Source organism: Sceloporus undulatus, chromosome 1 (genome assembly GCF_019175285.1).
Source record: "Sceloporus undulatus isolate JIND9_A2432 ecotype Alabama chromosome 1, SceUnd_v1.1, whole genome shotgun sequence".
Classification (NCBI taxonomy): Eukaryota; Metazoa; Chordata; class Lepidosauria; order Squamata; family Phrynosomatidae; genus Sceloporus; species Sceloporus undulatus.
In genome coordinates, this window is record NC_056522.1 from 344,970,237 (window position 1) to 344,988,522 (window position 18,286).

Here is an 18,286-nt window from a genome sequence, read left to right on the forward strand (position 1 = left end):
TTTTTTCTGGAGCTGCTCCAGTCACCTCATCATTAGAATTAGCAGTTTCTTCTGTTGCAACTATTACCCCTGAAGAGGATAACTGTATCTCTGTCTGGTGCCTTCACTTTGAGCATTTTACCTTGGATGATGCTACTAGAAATATAGACTCTTGATAGAGTTCAGTTTCCTGACAGTATTACTCTCAACCTCCCAGGCACACTCAGACTCTCTGATTGTGTTAAAGTGTGTATACAAGAGAGCAGAAAATCAATAAAACTTGTACCGTAAATAAATGAAGATTTCTATCTTCTTTTAATAAGCTTCTTTCCTGCCATATTGAATAGCTTCCCAGTTAATCATTTACATTCTAGCAACTCAGTGTACTCCTCTGTACCCACAGTTAGCTTTATTCTCTATATTCTAGATGGAATGTTGCACTTCAGACGATTGAATATACAAGAATTATTTCAGGTTATAGGTTCCATTTGTACTAATACTTTATTTAGTCAGGCAGATTTTAAATCCCACTAAGCAGAACTTACTTTTGACAGATTGTACAGTAGGTGAATGATTAATTATAAGCCATACTGGCAATGAAATCCACCTACTTTTCAGATCTGGAATAATTTACATTTTAGCATTTGAAGGACGTAAATGGCCTTTTGCTGTCAAAAATCATTCTTCATATATTGGTTGATTATTCTCAAATTGAAATGAAATACTTAATTACTGGTTTAAAACTTTTAGTTTTCTGATGGCCATCTGCCATACCTATCTTCCATATATGTTTTTACCTCTAGGGTAGGACTAATCTACTATTTTCATACTGTTCATTTTCCATCCATACTTATTACTGCATCAAAACTGCATCCTATTCAAGTCTTTTGAGATTACCTTCCTGTTGGGCTTCATTCATGTATATTTAATTGAAATACTAATTGCTAGTTTTAAATGCTAATTTTCTACCTGATTACTGGGGGGGAAATCACTAAATCACAAAACCAAAGTTTATAAAACATGAGCACTTTAGGGTGTTAATCTTGTACTGCTAGTGAACAAAGAATGTAACAAGACAGCCACAGTGGAAGATTAGGAATTCTCAAAGAATTCTAAACACTGTGCTGGAAAATCTATTTGTGTTAGACACAACCTTATCATACATACATTTAATAGTTGCTAGTTTGCATGTCTTTCCAAGAGTTTTGGCATAGTATGTGCTCATGTCATTTCCTGTTTGCTGGTTTTATCCAGACCCTCTATGAGTTTAGTCTGAGGTTGTTCATTCTCGTTTCTCTCTCTCTCCTTCATGTCAGAAGAGCACATGTTGTAGAACCTCTCACTATGAGATGTTATTAAAACATTAGCATTTATAAGTAAAGCTACTTAATGATTTTTTTAATAAAGAAAAGCTAGCCTGGCTTTCTTTGCTAGACCTTTTATGTGTGGGGTGGTGATGAGGGACTAGTTGTTGTTCACCTGTTTGGAAATACTAATTATTATGCTTGTGAGGCACATATTCCCCAATAATTTGAAGCTGTTAATCCATTTTATATCCTGAGAACTGTTAGTGACCATAAGATATTATTTTGTCATCAGGGAAACTGTATAGCTATTTCATGGGAAGATGCAGTTCAAAGCCATTGAAAACTTGTAAAAACAGTAAGCAAATGAGTACATGTAAAGCCAGTATGCAAATTCTTACATGTCAGTCCAGAGACACTGTGCCTCATCTGGAATACTGTGTTCAGTTCTGCGCACCTCTTTTGAAGGACATAAACAAGTTGAAAGGCAACCAAGATGATAAAGAGTTATGAAGAATAAAACCTATGAGGAAAGGTCGAAGGACCTGGCCTTGTTCAACTTGAAGAGAAGACTGAGGGGTGTCATGATTTCAGTTTTTAAATACTTCAAGGACTGTCACAGAGAGAAGGGGGCAGGCCTGCTCTCTGCTGCTACAGAGGTAAAGACCAGGTCTAATAGTCTGAAGTTCCAGGAGAGTAAATTTCTGTTTAACATTTGAAAGAACTTCTTGGTAGTGTTGGACCTGCTGGGATGCTTTGGAGATCATGCATGGAGGAAGAAGTTAGATTCAATGGCCCATGAGGCCCATTACTAATCTATGATTTTATTATTCTTTAGGGCAGATCGCCATACTTTATCTGAAAAAATGTTTGCGTTTGTAAATAATCATTTCCCATAGCGAGTATGTAAAAGTTTGTTTTCTCAAAGCATCTAGCAGAGCACTGTTGGAAACACAATACTAAACCAGATAACTGAACAATAGGCCTATTTTGAATAGATCACAATGTAGAAGAAGAATGTGTGCACATACACATCCTTAATCACACATATACATTCATCTGAGGATTCCAAGCGGATCAGGGTTCCCAACATCATCTACAGAAAGGCTGATTGAATCATATGAACATATTGTTGGCCATATATATAGTATATAGAACAGGGATAGGCAACCTTTTTGAGCCGGGGGCCGGGTTGCTGTCCCTCAGGCAACTGGGGGGCCGAAGCCAAAAAATAAATAATTAAATATTTTTTTAAAAAAGTAAATATATAAATAAACCAGGACAAATGTAGGACAAAATTTTCAAATGGAACACACTTTTTTAAAAAAAATGGAGGACATGCGAAAAAATTTGCTGATTTTTAAAAAATGTTAATATAAATGCATGTTTCGGAGGCTTCTATAGACAATTGCCCCCCAAAGGCCCCGGCGGCAATCGGCGGCAGGACTGGGCTGGGGCCGGTCCCAAGGCCTCGTCGGGCCACATCCGGCCCGTGGGCCGCAGGTTGTCTACCCCTGATATAGAACATATATAATTGGGCCCAGTAGCTAAATGCCTGTACTGCAGCCACTCACTCACAAACCACAAAGTTGTGAGTTCAATACCAGCCAGAGGCTCAGAGTCAACTCAGCCTGGCATCTTTCTGAGGTCACTAAAATGAGTACCCAACTTGTTGGGGGCAATTAGGTTACACATTGTAAACCATTTAGAGGGGTACTTAAGTGCAGTGTTAAGCGGTATATAAATGAACTTGCTACTGCTATATATTGCAGTAGCCATCCTAGTGATGCTGTAGGCAGCACTATAAGGTATCCCTGGTCACTGATCATGTTTATTTATTTATTTATTTATTTAGGTATTTATATCCCGCCCTTCAGGCCTAATGGCTCTCAGGGCGGCTTACAATTATTATTTTTAATCAGACAGTTCCCTGCCCTCAGGCTTACAATCTAAAAGAACAAAACAAAAGAAGGTAATGGTGGAGGGAAAGGGGATGAGGTCCAGTGGTTCTTCTCTCCCTCTTAACTGTGTTAAGTTAACTGTGGTTGATAGGAGCTGTAGTCTAAAACATCTGCAGAAGATCAGATTGCCTTAGCCTGCATTACATCTCTGCTATGTAACATACCAGGAGCAATATATCTATATATCACATAAAGTGGGAAGCTACCAAGATCAATAAGAAGTTGATTTGGGTCCAAAACATACTGCAGAAATAAGCCAGTTTGAGACTGCTTTAACTGCCCTGGCTCAGTGCTAGAGAATTGTAGTTTTGTGAGACATTTGTCTTTCTCTGTTAGACAGCTCTGGTGCCATAATAAACTAGAAATTCCAGTACTGAGGCAAGGCAGTTAAAGAGATCTCAAATGGGATTATTACAGCAGGGTGTTTTGGACATTGGGTGGTCCTAACTAGTCAAATATCTAATTGAGGGTGGTAATGCTTTTATTTTTTTAAGTTTCAGGCAGATTCCAGAATCATGTGATCAAAGGGCCTGAACAAACAGGCCAAAATAAAGCTGCTTTGGGTTATCTTGGAGGTATGCTGTTTAAATGATGTATGTGCCCTAAGAGGCTGGAAGACATGCCAAAGCCACACTCCAGTCCTAAGGACTGGAGCGTGGCTTTAATGCAGCTTCTGGTCTCTTAAGATGGGTGTGTAATTTAAACAGCATACCTCCAAAGTGACCCAAAGCAGCTTTATTTTGGCCTGTCTGTTCGAGCCCAAAGTCTACTAAAAATAGCTTCTTAACATACATTTTGTTGTTCTTCTTGTTGTTGTGTGAGCATTCAAGTCATTTTCAACTTGCAGTTACTCTAAGCCCCTTTCACTCAGTTTTGTGGGCAAGATTTGTTCAGAGGTTTTGGGGTTTTTTGCCTTCCTCTGAGGTTGAGAGAATGTGACTTCCCAAGGTCACTTGGTGGGTTTCCATGGCTGAGCAGGAGATTTGAACCCTGGTCTCCCAAAGTCTTAGTCGAACACTCAAACCACTACAACACACTGGCTCTCATGAACATAAATGTAGCCACTTCAAAAGTTGATCATAGCACACACACACCCAGACAAAAAAAGTATAGGTAATGAAGAAAGAACCAAATTGCCATCACATTGTAAAAACATTCCCAAAAAGCCATAAGATCAAATATCTGTTTAGTCTAGCATCTTGTTTCCAACCAGGTCAAAATATCTGATTGAACCAAGCCATTCTGTTTTAAAGTATTATTGGATGCACCGATTAAAGGTAATCTCTTTTCCTTCTTCAAAAACCTACCAATAACTGGTTTGCTCCAGCTATCCATGGTCCCAGCAAGGGGGGACCATGCCCCACAGTGATGTAATGAAGCCGCTCAGACTATGGCCAGCAATGATGAATTTTAAAATTTGTAATTAGTAAACACGTTTTACAAGTGTATACTTTTTTAAATCTTGAAACAGGCTAGGAGGAGTGTTGCTAGGATTGTTGGCTAGAAGGGAAAGGAAAGAATAAAGAAATCCCATACCAAATTGTTCTTCTCCATCAACTGGCTGTGAAGTTCAGTCTGCTTTTCTAGTTCATGTTCCAGTTTCTTACATCTTAGCTTCCAATGTCTAATAGATTCCTGAGCTTTCAGTTTTAACTCCTCCTTCTTCTTTTCATTTGCTAGCCTGAGCACTTCAGATTGTCTGAATTCAGCTAGGTACCTCTCTGCTTCCTTAGTTGACTCTTCCAAATGCTGAGACAGTTCTGTAACCTGAACTTCTGCTGCTCTTCGTTCGTTCTCACAGACCTTGTAGTTACTCTGTATCTCTTTCAGCTGACTCAGCATCTTTTGCTGTTGGCTCTCCCGTTTTTCCAAGTCTGAGGTTAAAACCTAGAATACATCACAACAGATCAAAAGACTGTCTGGGGGATTACAAAAATAACATATCTTTAAGGCCATATCAGAATCAAAAGCCTTCAAACATATAGAGCAACCACAGCAATTTTTCAACAACCCACAACTTTGCCAATTCAAGACACCTTTCCTTTCTACTTCCAATGAAATAATTAATTGAAACAGATGAACATTCACGTGTTTGGAATTATTTGAACAGACTTTAATGCCAGCTTTGAAAGACAGACATCTGCTTGGTTCTGTAGATCCTGAGTACAGAAAGACGAAAGAAGTAGTAAGCATTGATGTTTGACACAACAATTATGTCCTGCAAAAGGATGCTCTTGTTTTAGAGCAGCTGGGGGCCCTCTCCTTACGCGGGAAATCTGCCCCCCCCACGTAAGGGAAAATCCACGTATGCTCGCGCCCCATAGGCAACAATGGAGTGCGTGCATGTGGCAGTGGTGTGGTGAAGGCACACCATTGTTTAACTGTCGCATGGCTGGTACCTGGCAGATATCAAACTTAGATGGTTCTGAAGTGTAATTAGATGTATTAATGGAACTATCAATACTAGTCAAGATACCTATGTATCATCCTTTGGATCAGAGCACTGGTGCCAGGCAATTTCAAACCAGGATGACTCTGAAGAAAAATTAGACAAATCAATGGAACTATCAATTAGTCCTAGACAAGATGACAATATATTATCCTTTGGATTAGAGGCACAGTGCTTTTATATATCACTATATGAAAGACAGAATGTACATCTATATTCAGGTTCTTTTTGCAAGGTTCTGTTGGACAACTAGTTGGTCACTATGTGAAAAGAACGTTGTAATATATAGGCCTTTGGTCTGGTCCAGTATGGCTCTTCTGTTCCTCTTAATAGAGTGTGCTTTTAACGTAAATATTGTTTTTGTAGCAAAAGAAATCCAAGTACTTTAAAAAAAAACAAGAGGTTTTTTTTTCCAATTCAGTCCTGGCTAATAAAGTTCAGTGTTATATACAAATGAAAACAAAACTTTTGATGCTACTGTTATTATAATTTAAGGCCTAAAACTGATTTTTTAAATTTGAACATTTTTCTAAAGTGTAAAAGACATGCTTTCCTGCTTTAGTACACGTGTACTTAAGACCTTAAAGCACACTATAAAATCTTTCTTCTCCAAAATACCCAATAAGTGACTGTTATACACTCAGTTGAGTTCAATTACAAAGGAAGATTTGTATTAATTAAACATAACCTTTAAGGGCTATGGATTTATATTCTGACCCTGACAGATGCGAAGAGACACAGACAAAAGCAATCAGAAATTATTAGATTCAGCCTTTTACAAACTGTGTAAAAATGTCTCACCTTAAGACTCCTATGCTAGATTATCTCCTTTGAACAGCTATAATAGCTTCCCATCTGGTGATAATATTAAAAGACACCAGTCCTAAATTATTGCATCATCAGCCTTTCTGGGTCATTAAAAATAATTATTTTCTAAAAAGCCTATGAGAAAAGATCTTGTACATGCTACTAATGTTTCCATGTAGTAGTTAATGAAACAAGATTCAAGGTTTAAGCAAAGTACAGAATATTGTTACATTAATTGAAGACATTTATCTTGTTGTGTAAAATAAAACTTGGAACTCTATTTTATTAGTAGTTAATATTTTGAACAACAAAAAACATCAAATTCTTCACTGAAATTAGTTGCCTTAAAGCAGAAGGGTATATAATTAATTCATACATATCAACTGTTGTCTGATTAGAATCAGAATGACCTTGGTCTATGTCAATAAAACATTTACACAAAATGCATATTTCAAGTATTTTACTACTTTGAAAGCAAAACAGAACTTTCTAGAAAAGAGAAAGAAGTTCTCGTTCATGGAGTCATAGCATCTTAGAGCTGCAAGGGACCTTAAAGGCCATAAAATCCAACTTCCTGCCATGCAGGAACATATAACTGAAGCATTCTAGAAAGATGTTCACCCTTATTTTGTTTTAAATTAAATGCTATATGGATTGTGGCACAGACCATGAACTACTAATATCAGAAATTAGAATAAAGCTGATGGAAACAGAAACTCAACCATCATGCCTAAACAGAATCTGAAGAACATCCCTATAGAATTTAAAGATAATGTAAAAATAGTTTTGCACTATTAAGCATAAATGATCCTGAGCCAGAACTCCAGACTGAAGCCTGGGACATTGTCAGAGAGGAATGCAATAGCCAAAAAAGAAAGAGAAGCCACAATGGATAATCAATGAAACTCTTCAAGCAGTTATGGACAGACGAAAAATAAAAGTAAAAAAGGACAGATGTAGAGTCAGAACTCTGAATATAACTGTTTGACAATTTCTGCACATAGAAGAACTATATAAAAGAGGTGAAAGAATGAAAGATTAATTGAAGGAACAACAATATGAACACAAAGCTCCAGTTTTAGAAAGTGAAGTGGAAGCTGCACTCAGAGACTTTGGGAGAAATAAATCACCAGAAACAGATAACATACCAATAGAGCTGCTTCAAGATACAGAGACAGAATCACCTCTAGTTCTAACCAAAATTTGTTAACAAAGACAAATAAATGGGTCCTAGAGTAAATTAAACCTGAACTCTCTATAGAAGACGATGGCTAAACTGAAACTGTCGTCCTCTGGATATTTCATGAGAAAAGGCAATAAAGCTTGCTAAGGTAGAAGCAGTAGGAAAAGAGAAAGATCACATTCCAAGTGGATTGATTAAATCAAGGAAGCCATGGCCTGGAGTCTTCAAGACCTGAGCAGGGTTGTTCATAAAAGGATGACTTAGAGGTCTCTCATTCATAAGGTCGCTATAAGTCGAAGTTGACTTGACAGCAATTAACAACAACTAATATGGACCTTTGGCACATCAGCTGATTCTCCGCCTCACTTCTATTCAGTACTATAAAGAATCCCAGAGGTTTCCTGTAATATCAAGACACATTTGTTACTGACGGCACATTGCCATAGTCAACCACCAAATATGCTTTAATTCCATTAATCTCAAAGAACTGGTATGGATCTAACTGCCACTTAAACAAGGGGAAATGTGTGTTCTTGAAGACAGGAACTGGAGAGCAGATGCAACTCTTGCTTCTTTTAAACTGGTGGAAAGCAAACATTACATATCAACAAAACCAATATATGTAAAGGATGTTGCACTATTCTGGCAATGAATAAAGACTTTAGAGATTATATGTTTGCTTAAGAGAATTACACACTCACACATACACACACACACACACACACACACACACACACAAACTGTATGGGAATGAAACATGACTGGGCATACATCCTTTGGACTGTGTGTAAAGCACCTAAAAATAAGAGTGTGGGACACAGCCTAAGTAACTAATGCCAAAAAAGCATAGTTCTCCCTCTCTGACTTTTTAGAATTAAAGAAAAGTCTGGAGAAATAAAGAAATTATGCCTGTAGCAGATGTGGGAAATGTACAAGTTCTGGGTTATTTTTTTCCACAATTTTCTGAGCTGGTAACTGCTACAAAATAAAAATCCCTACCATATTTTCCAGCATATAAGACTTTTTAACCCAGGAAAATCTTCTCAAATGTCGGGGGTCATCTTATACGCCGGGTGTCATCTTGTAGGGCAGGTGCTGAAACTTCCAAGCCGCATATGGTGGGGGGAGCTAAAAAACAGCCACAGTCACATCCCCATCATATGTAGCAACCATATGAAAGCAGCAAGGGTGCTTTCCCACCATATGCAGCAACCGTATGAAAGCAGCAAGGGTTGCATCCCCACCATAGACAGCAACCGTATGAAAGCAGCAAGGGCGCTGTACAAGTACGGTAGAAGAAAATCCACTCACCTGGATTGTCTCCCTTCCCCACGGAAGTCAGTTTAAAGCCCTCCTGATCAAATTCTTGAGACTGTTGGCAAAAACGTTTCTTCCAACTGGCATGAGATGCAACCCATCTGTTGCCAGAAGTCCCCCCTCATGGAACCACAGCCCATGATCAAAGAATCCAAATCGTTCTCGGCGGCACCATCGGCGGAACCAGTTGTTTACATCTGCTATTTTCCTCTCCCTTCCTGGACCATGCCCTTCAACTGGCAGAAGAGACGAGATGGCAACTTGTGCATCCATTTCTTTCAGCTTCCTACCAAGAGTCTCATAATCCCTTTTAATGTTTGGAAGGCTGTGTCTTGCAGTATCATTGGTTCCCACATGGACCAAAAGGAAGGGGTATTGGTCAGTAGGCTTGACCAGTCTTGACAGTCTCTCTGTCACATCACAGATCTTTGCCTCAGGGAGACAACACACCTCTTGAGACATCTTGTCAAGCCTACAAATCACTGCTTCTGTACCCCTCAGCAAGGAGTCCCCCACTATGACCACACGCCTCCTCCAAGGCTTAGCAGCAACTGTTCCCTTTGGTGGAACTCTCAGGCTCCCCTGCTCTGTCCCTGTAATCTGTCCATGCTGCTCTTCCTCAACCTCCTTGATAAGGGAAAGAGCTTCAAATCGATTCTCTAGCTGCAAACTTCCAGAACAATCCCTTGTTGGCCTAGTTCTCTGTGTGACATTCCTCCATCTGTCTGCCTCCTGTGTATGTGAGGTGACTTCCTCCTCCGCAGCAATTTCCTCTATGTCATTCCCATCCAAGACCGTTGGTTCCGTTCTGTCCATGAAATCCTCTTGCTCCCTAATATGCTGAAATGTAGCTACTCTAGATTCCAGCTGCTGGACTTTCCCCTCCAAGAGTGCTACCAACTTGCATTTGGTGCATGTGAAGTTCTCCACATCTGTAGGCAAGAAGTGTTGCAGGTGACTGCAGCAGTTCTGTCAGTGTCCATACTGTTAAGTCTTTACTGGAACAGGACTGTGGGCTTCCTCCTAAAAAAATCCTCTGGTAATCACCAACATTAAAGCCCCTGATGACCTGGCCTTTTCACCAATGTCTGGCAGTGAGCTCAATCAACTTAGCCTCTACTGTAGTTTTGCACTTAAAATGGCCGCCCAGCTACTTCTTCTTCTCTCTGTGTCAGGAACTGATTAGTCTCTTAAGGTACTCCAAGATCTCTGTACATAAGCATTCTGTGCCGTCGTGCTGGCCACATAACCACAGAGTCATCTTTGACAACGCTGGCTCCCTCGGCTTAGTAATGGGAATGAGCATCACCCTCTATAGTCAGACACAACTTCACAACCTTGTCAAGGGAGAACCCTTTACCTTTAGGTGATAACTAGCACTCTGAATTGTGCCAGGAGATAGATGGGCAGCCCCTGAAGTTGTATCAGGGGAGTTGTACAGTCCCTGTAACTAGTCTCAGTTAGCAGTCTGGCTGCATCCATTGAAATAGTGTCAGGTAGGTTATTTTGATGATTTACTATTAAAGATCCCATTTATGTGTGTGGTAGTATTGGTTTGGCACTACACGTTCTATTTTTCAGCTGTCAAACCTATTAGTTCTGGAATGGGATATGAATTTTCTTGATCTTAAAATACTTTTAGCAATTTTTAGGCTTTTAGACTTGGAATACAAAAAGCAGTAATTAGTGGATAGTATTATTTTGGGAGTGACTGCAGGCACCAGATATATTCCCACAACACTGCAGAATATTCCAGTGATGTGGTTTGTATATTATAGGATAAGTGTGGCCAGAAATACAAAATCTGGCGGATTTCATCTTAAAAAAAAAATCCCAGAGGATTATCCCTCCCCTGAACTATCTTAAATTTTACAACTGAAATTATTAGATTCTAAATATGAAGGTAGTATTTTTCCAAGTGCTAGCATTTTATTGGTAAGACATCTTTGAATACCATGACGTATTTAAAATCATTTAAAATGAATCAAGGGTACTGATCTTGGCCGAAAACATAAGCATGTTAGCTATAAAGCAATTGAAATCAATTTTCAATATAATAAGACCTTCAGATTGAATAAAGCCAGGCACAGGATAAATTTGAGCACAGCGGAAAATATTCTATTTCTTTCCACTGAACTGTAGAGACCAATGCATTGAATGGTGAAAACATCAGTTGTGGTAGGATTAGGATTGGTCGAGATGAAGCACCTTTCTGGGATAGATTCTTCAGGAAGACCTAAGCAGACTGATGAAGCAGGATGTACAGGAGAATCAAGGATGAAGCCAAAGTGTCTATCCAAAAATGCTGGGACATGGGAGAGGCAGGCAGACTGTTTGTTAAACTCAGAGTGATACACATGTGAGCAGGGAGACCAAAGTTAACCAAGATGATTTATAAGCAGCGAATACAGGGAACTACTCAGATAAGGTCAGTATTTACTGTGTTGTGCCAAAGACACTGACTTGAATACTCTAAAGGCACCAGATCTGGTCTGATCTTTGAAGCTAAGTAGGGTCAGTCCTGGTTAGTACTTGGATGTCAGATCACCAACAAGTACTAGATGCTGTAAGGTATATTTCAGAGGAAGGAACAGCAAAATGACCTCTAGGTATTCCTTGCCTGAGAAAACCTGGTGAAATTAATGGGGTTGCCATAACTTGACAGGTCACTGGAAGGCACATACACACAGTTAAAGAGGAGCCAATCTGCTACCTGGGCCTCTGGGAAGACACTCTTCTGCTTTCAGTTGCTCGCTGAATGGGGCACCAGCGCATAAACCAGAAAGCATCTAGTTCAAGTTCCAGCTGATTCTGACTTCTACTGTATGTTGTCTGTTAGACAAAAATGCTTGATTAGTTTTTGAGTACCGTATTTTACGGCGTATAAGATGACCGCCAACTAATCTCTTTCTTTTATAAAATTATCAGTTTGGTAGATGAAGGGAATGCTGTGGATATAGTATATCTTGATTTCAGTAAGGCCTTTGACAAGGTTTCCCATGACATTCTTGCAAACAAGCTTGTAAAATGTGGGCTAGACAAAGTAACTGTTACATGGATTTGTAACTGGTTGACCGGCCGAACCCAAAGGGTGCTCAACAATGGCTCCTTTTCATCCTGGAGAGAAGTGACCACAATCAATTGGCACAAACATGGTGCCAGTTCCTGCATGGGGGTGTGGTGGGTGGTTCTGCTGCTTAAGAAACCAGGACATGAATCACTGGATTCAAATTACAAGAAAAGAGATTAACATTAAGAATTACCTGATGGCAAGAGCTTTTTGGGATAGATTATCTCCTTGGGTGGTGGACTCTCCTTCTTTGGATTGTGTTAAACAGAAGTTAGATGGCTATCACTCAAAGTGGTTTAGTTGTGTGTTCCTAAATGTCAGGGGGTTGAACTAGATGGCCATTGCATTCCTTTTCAACTCTGATTCTATGTCTCAGCTGACCAGTGTTATAAAATTCAGCAAAGAACCTAATTTCAAATAAAAATAACAAATGTAAACAGAAAGACATTTTAGAACATCTAATGAAAATTCACAATAAAAACAAACTATGCCTCTTGAGAATGGAAAAGCACCTGCAGTTTTCAACAACCCAAAGCAATTTGCTAATAGCTCCAAAGCAAAAGTAAATACAATGTCCTCCCAGTCTTCAACTTTACAAGTTAAGACTCTTTATCTCAGTAAAAGGTAACTGGGGGGGGGGGGGGAATCTGGACAATCCAGAAATTCTAACCATTAAACTTAATGGGGCGCATGCACGCCCAACATGCACATGCCCCATTCAAGCCAATGGGGCTTGAATATGCACGAGATTTGGAACTCGCAGGGAGTGGTGGTCCGGAATGGATCCCCCGTCAGTTCCAAGGGGTGACTGTATTCTCACACTATCTGCTGCTTCTACTCTTACCTTTCTTCTTCTTTACAACCTGGGGTAGCAGTAGTGGATATGGCTCCAGATCTCTAGAAGGTACCGAGCTCTGCAGTATATTTTGATCTCAGCCACCAAGTCATGGTATGGCTACCAAGAATTGTTGGGTCTCCCTTATCCAGAATTCTAAAATACTCCAACATTCAAAATTATCTACTGTACATAGGTGGCTGAAATAGTGACAACTTTGCTTTCTCATGATTCAAACTTTGTTTCATATACAAAATTATTTAAAATATTATGCATAAAATTATCTTCAGGCTATGTGTATATGAAACATTAATGAATTTCATGTTCAGACTTGGGTCCCATCTTCAAGGTATCTCATTATTGGCTATGCAAAAATTACAAAATCTAAAAAAATCTCTAATCCAAAACACTTCTGCTCCCCAGGTTGGCTAAGGGAGATTCAACCTGTATTATGTGTTGAATGGTCCTATCTTGGTACTAGTAATCAAGATTTTATTGGTCTGTATTTTTAAATGAACCAACATAATTCACATTTGCCAGGCTAACAGGCAGATCCAAACATAGATATCTGTGTGCACATCTCTCAGCTCAAAACCTGCATATAAAATGAGTCTATCAGGGAAAATTGTCAACAGCTATGTGGATATTAGTAAAGATATGTTCATGTGTGGATTAGGCGAAATTATATGCAAAAATACAAACATTTTCCTGCTTCATTCTGTGTGTTCTTTAATTCATGATTTATGGGGGAAATGAAAAGAACTAACTTATGATTGCATACATGAAAAAGTGATAGAGACGGAAAGTAGACTTCCCTTTTTAGTGATATAAAACCACTGAATTAATGAATTACACTTTGTTATTTTATCCTAAAGGTTCCTTGAATTATGTAAAAGTCAACTATGGGCTTATTTTCAGTTTAGCTGACTTAAAGCTGATGAAAAAGGAAGAGATTAAATCAGTGACAACAATTGATGAAGGGATACTTGGAATTCTTATGAATACAAATAGACTATGAAGGTTAATGAGGTTCAAAATCAGTTTAAAAGAACAGAAAGGTTGTATTTTGTATGTACAATACATCCTCCAATTTAAGACCTAGGTAACTTTCTGAAAGCAACCTTAGTGCAAGCTAAATTAACTTTTTTATCGCCAACTGTAAAATGACTCTCTATTCCTCTTCCAGTCAAATGTCACAGAGTTAGGTCAAGAGGAGTTCAGAAAATAAAGCAAAGTAAAGTTAGTATCTCTCCACAAGTATCAATATTTACTTATGTAAAGAAGACTACAGAACATACAAGAAATACAGAACGGCTGACAGCCCCTTTTGCAAAGCAAGGAAACAAAACAAAACAAAATCTCAACGAACCCTTGTATCCAGATCGTATGTCTGTGATATAGGAGGCTTAGAAAGAGTGGGCCAGTTCTAATGATTATCTGAAGCTACCTGGGAACAAGAATCCTCTCTCTCTCTCTCTCATTTTGTTTTTGGTCCACTGAATGTCATTAACCTTCAGCCCATGACGTGATATTTTAATCCACACAGAACTAGATCAACAATTTAAACATTCTGCAGTGCTGTCATCTGAACAGTTGTAAACATTTTCCTCAAATTTCAGTTGCTTTCCACGATAAATTCTTAAAGAAATGGGAACACCACTGTATTAATTTATTTTATTTGTGTGACACCTTTCTTTTGTTTGCCTTTTTGGCTGTCCGTGGGATCCTCGGCACTCTTTTCCAGCACCACATCTCCAATTAATTGATTTTTCTCCTATCTTCTTTCTTAACTGTCCAGCTTTGACATCCATACATGGTACTAGGGAATACAATGGCTTGTATGATTCTAACATTTGTGCTGAGTTGTATATCTCTGCATTTTAGACTCTTTTCTAGTTCTTTCATAGCCACCCTCTCCAATCTTAATCTTCTTCTGATTTCCTCATTTCTATCAGTGTTTAATCCCAGATATGAGAATTCTTTTACTATTTCTATTTCTTCATTCTCTATTTTGAACTTATGTAAATTCTCCATGGTTATTATTTTTGTTTTCTTTACATTCAACAGTAATCATGCCTTTGCATTTTCTTCTTTGATCTTCCAGTTTTCTGCTAGTATATGGTGTTGTCAGCATATCTCAGACTGTTGATATTCCTACCTCCTATTTTCACTCTTCCTGCTTCTGTGACCAAGCCTGCTTTTCTTACAATATGTTCTGCATATAAGTTGAACAGGCAGGGTGATAATATGCAGCCTTGTCTGACTCCTTTGCCAATTGGGAGCCATTCTGACAGTAGCTTCTTGTCCCGAGTACAGATTCCTCATCAGGACTATCAGATGTTTTGGCACTCCCATGTCTTTAAGGCCGTTCCATAGCCTTTCATGGTCTATGCAGATAAAGGTTTTGCTATAGTCTATAAAACACATGCTGATTTTCTTTTGAAATTTTTTGGTGTACTCTATTAGCCACCATATGTTTGCAGTGTGGTCCCTAGTGCCTCTTCCTTTCCTGAACCCTGCTTGGACCTCTGGGATTTCTCTCTCCATGTATGGTTGTAGTCTATGTTGCAGAATTTTGAGCATAATTTTGCTTACATGGGAAATCAATGCTATGATCCTATAGTTACTGCAGTCTCTTGTGTCTCCTTTTTTGTGAATAGGGATGTATATTGATTGTTTCCAATCTATTGGCCATTATTTTGTTTTCTATATTTGCTGACACACGTTGGTTAACTCTAGAGTTGACTCTATCAATGTGGATTGCAGCATTTCGATTGGAATATCATCTGTTCCTGGTGATCTGTTTTTTGCTATTTCTCTTATTGCAGTTTCCTCCTCACTTTTTAGAATTTGGGGTTCATCTTCATTTGGCTCTTCATTCCATGTATATTTCATGTTGTTGTCCAACGTCCTTTTATTCCTTTCTGGTCTCGAATTATGTTATTTTTATTGTCATAAAGTGTCTTGGTCCTTGGTTTGAACTTTCGTTTGATTTCACATTTTGTTGTAAAAACATACAAAAACTAAAAGGCGCAAGAAAAAAACCACAAAAGCCACCCTGACATGATTATATATTAAATGCCTGCTTAAGTAAAAATGACTTAGCTTGTCAATTAAAGGCAAGCAGGTAAGGGGCCAGCCTAGCATTCCAGAGAGTGGAAGAAGCCACTGAGAAGACTTTCTTTCATGTCCTCACCAAGACAGCTTGCGATGGTGGTGGGACTGAGAGAAAGCCTTCCACAGAAGATCTTAAGTCTTCTGGCAGGTTCATATGAAGAGATATGAGTCTTCAAATAATCTGAACCTAAGCCGTTTAGGGCTCTATAAGTCATAACCAGTACTTTGAATTGTGCCCAGAAATGAACCGGTACCCAGTGAAGCTGTTTCAAAAAGGGAGTTCTATCCTTCCCATAACTGGCCCCTGTCAGCATTGTGGCCACAGTATTCTGGACCCACTGAAGTTTCTGAACAATTTCCAAAGGCAGCCCCACATAGAGTACATTACAATAGTCCAAATGGAATATAATCAAGGCATGTGTCACTACAGCCAGATCTGATGTCTCAAGAAATGGGCACAGCTGGCACACTAGTTTTAAATGTGCAAATGCACTCCTGGCCACTGCTGAGACCTGGACATCCAGGCTCAAAGCTGAGTCCAGGAGAATACCTAAACTGTGAGCCTGAGATTTCAAGGAGAGTGTAAACCCATCCAATACAGGCAAAATCCCATTCCCTGATCTGCCTTACAACTGACCAGAAGCACCTCTGACTTGCCTGGATTAAGCTTCAATTTGTTTGCCCTCATCCAGTTCATTACTGACAGCAGACACTGATTCAGTACAAAGATAGCTTCCTTGAAATCAGATGGAAAGGAAAGAGTGTTGGATGTCATCTACATACTGGTGGCACTGCACTCCAAAACTCTGGATGACCTTTCCCAGTAGTTTCATTAGATGTGGGGACAGAACAGATCCCACAGGTGAAACAGAAGTCCCCCAACACCACCATCCAAGAAAGACTTGAACTACTGCATAACAGTGCCCCCAAGTCTCATCTCAGAAAGGTGGCACAGAAGGATACCATGGTCGATGGTATCAAAAGCCACTCAGAAGTTCAACAGGACCAACAGAGAAATCTCTATGTCCAGTTCCCTGAGTAGATCATCCACCAAGGCAACCAAAGCTGTCTCTGTCCCATAGCTAGGCCTGAAGCCAGATTCAAATGGATCTACATTTGACATCCTGAAGAGAAATCTGTACTTAGGGCAATAGGCTACTGTTAGAACAGAATATTGAGAAATAGAATGGTTTTCAATTGGCAAAGGTATCAGGCAAGGCTGCATCTTATCACACTATTTGTTCAACTTGTATCCAAAAACTATCATATGAAGAGAAGGTTTAGACTCAGAAGAAGGAGGAGTAAAGATAGGAGGAAGGAACATGATGTGCACATGACACCATAATAATAGCAGAAAACATCATAAACTTGTAACAATCACTAAGGAGAATTAAAGAAGAAGGGCAAAGTAACCTTATTGCTGAACACTAAAAAAAAACAAAAAATAATAACCACAGAGGATCTACATAAATTCAGCCTAGATAATGAAGAAATCAAAATAGTTAAAAGATACCCCATACCTTGGATCAAACATTGATCAAAACAGAGACTTCAGTCAAGAAATCAGAAGAAGACTAGGAATGGAAAGGACAGCTATGAAAGAACTAGGTAAGACCCTAACGTGTAGATATACAGTCCACCCGCCTCAACTGTGGACTTTCCATCTAGGGATTTCAGGATCTGCAGATGGCCCTGCCTCATTCCCGCCAATGATGGCACATGCACACAGTCACACCATAATTAAAACCAACAGGACTTGAGGCCCTGCAGTTTTTGGCATCCCGGAGGGGGGGGGGGGGTCTGGAACAGAACTCATAGATACAAAGGACGAACTGTATAACTGAGCACTAAAGTTAGAATTATCCAAGCTATTGTATTCCTCATCATCATGTACAGATGTGAGAGCTGGATAGTGAAGAAAGGGGATAGGAAGAAAATCAACTAATTTGAGATGTGGTGCTGGAGAAGAGTGCTGAGAATACCATGGACAGCCAAAAAGAAAACAAACAAATGGTCCTGGAACAGCTGACGTCTCAACTCTTCCTGGAAACCAAGTCGAGTAAATTGAGTCTGTTGTATTTCGGCCACATCATGAGAAGACACGGCTCATTAGAACAGACAATGATGCTAGGAAAGGTGGAAGGTAGTAGAAAAAGAGGAAGACCACATGTCAGATGGTTTTTAAAATTGTTTAATTGGTTTTTAAATTTTATTTTTATATATTTTAATATTGTATTTTTTAATAGTTCACCGCCTTCAGTCCC

At 39.1% G+C, this 18,286-nt stretch overlaps 1 protein-coding gene across 12 annotated transcripts in view; it reads right to left on the reverse strand.

The window, feature by feature from the left end:
• The window catches only part of CEP128 (centrosomal protein 128), a 288,826-nt gene that overhangs the window by 187,126 nt on the left and 83,414 nt on the right, over positions 1-18,286 (reverse strand). For 11 of the 12 annotated variants that reach the window (XR_006101452.1, XR_006101450.1, XR_006101451.1 and 8 more), the window contains one exon: positions 4,781-5,131. The exons of the other annotated variant lie outside the window; for it this stretch is intronic. Coding sequence is in view for 7 of the 11 variants with exons in the window: in XM_042445851.1 (XP_042301785.1) it covers positions 4,781-5,131 (351 nt within the window). In the remaining 4 variants the exon portion in view is untranslated. The remainder of the gene's footprint in view (positions 1-4,780; positions 5,132-18,286) is intronic. 12 annotated transcript variants of the gene reach the window in all.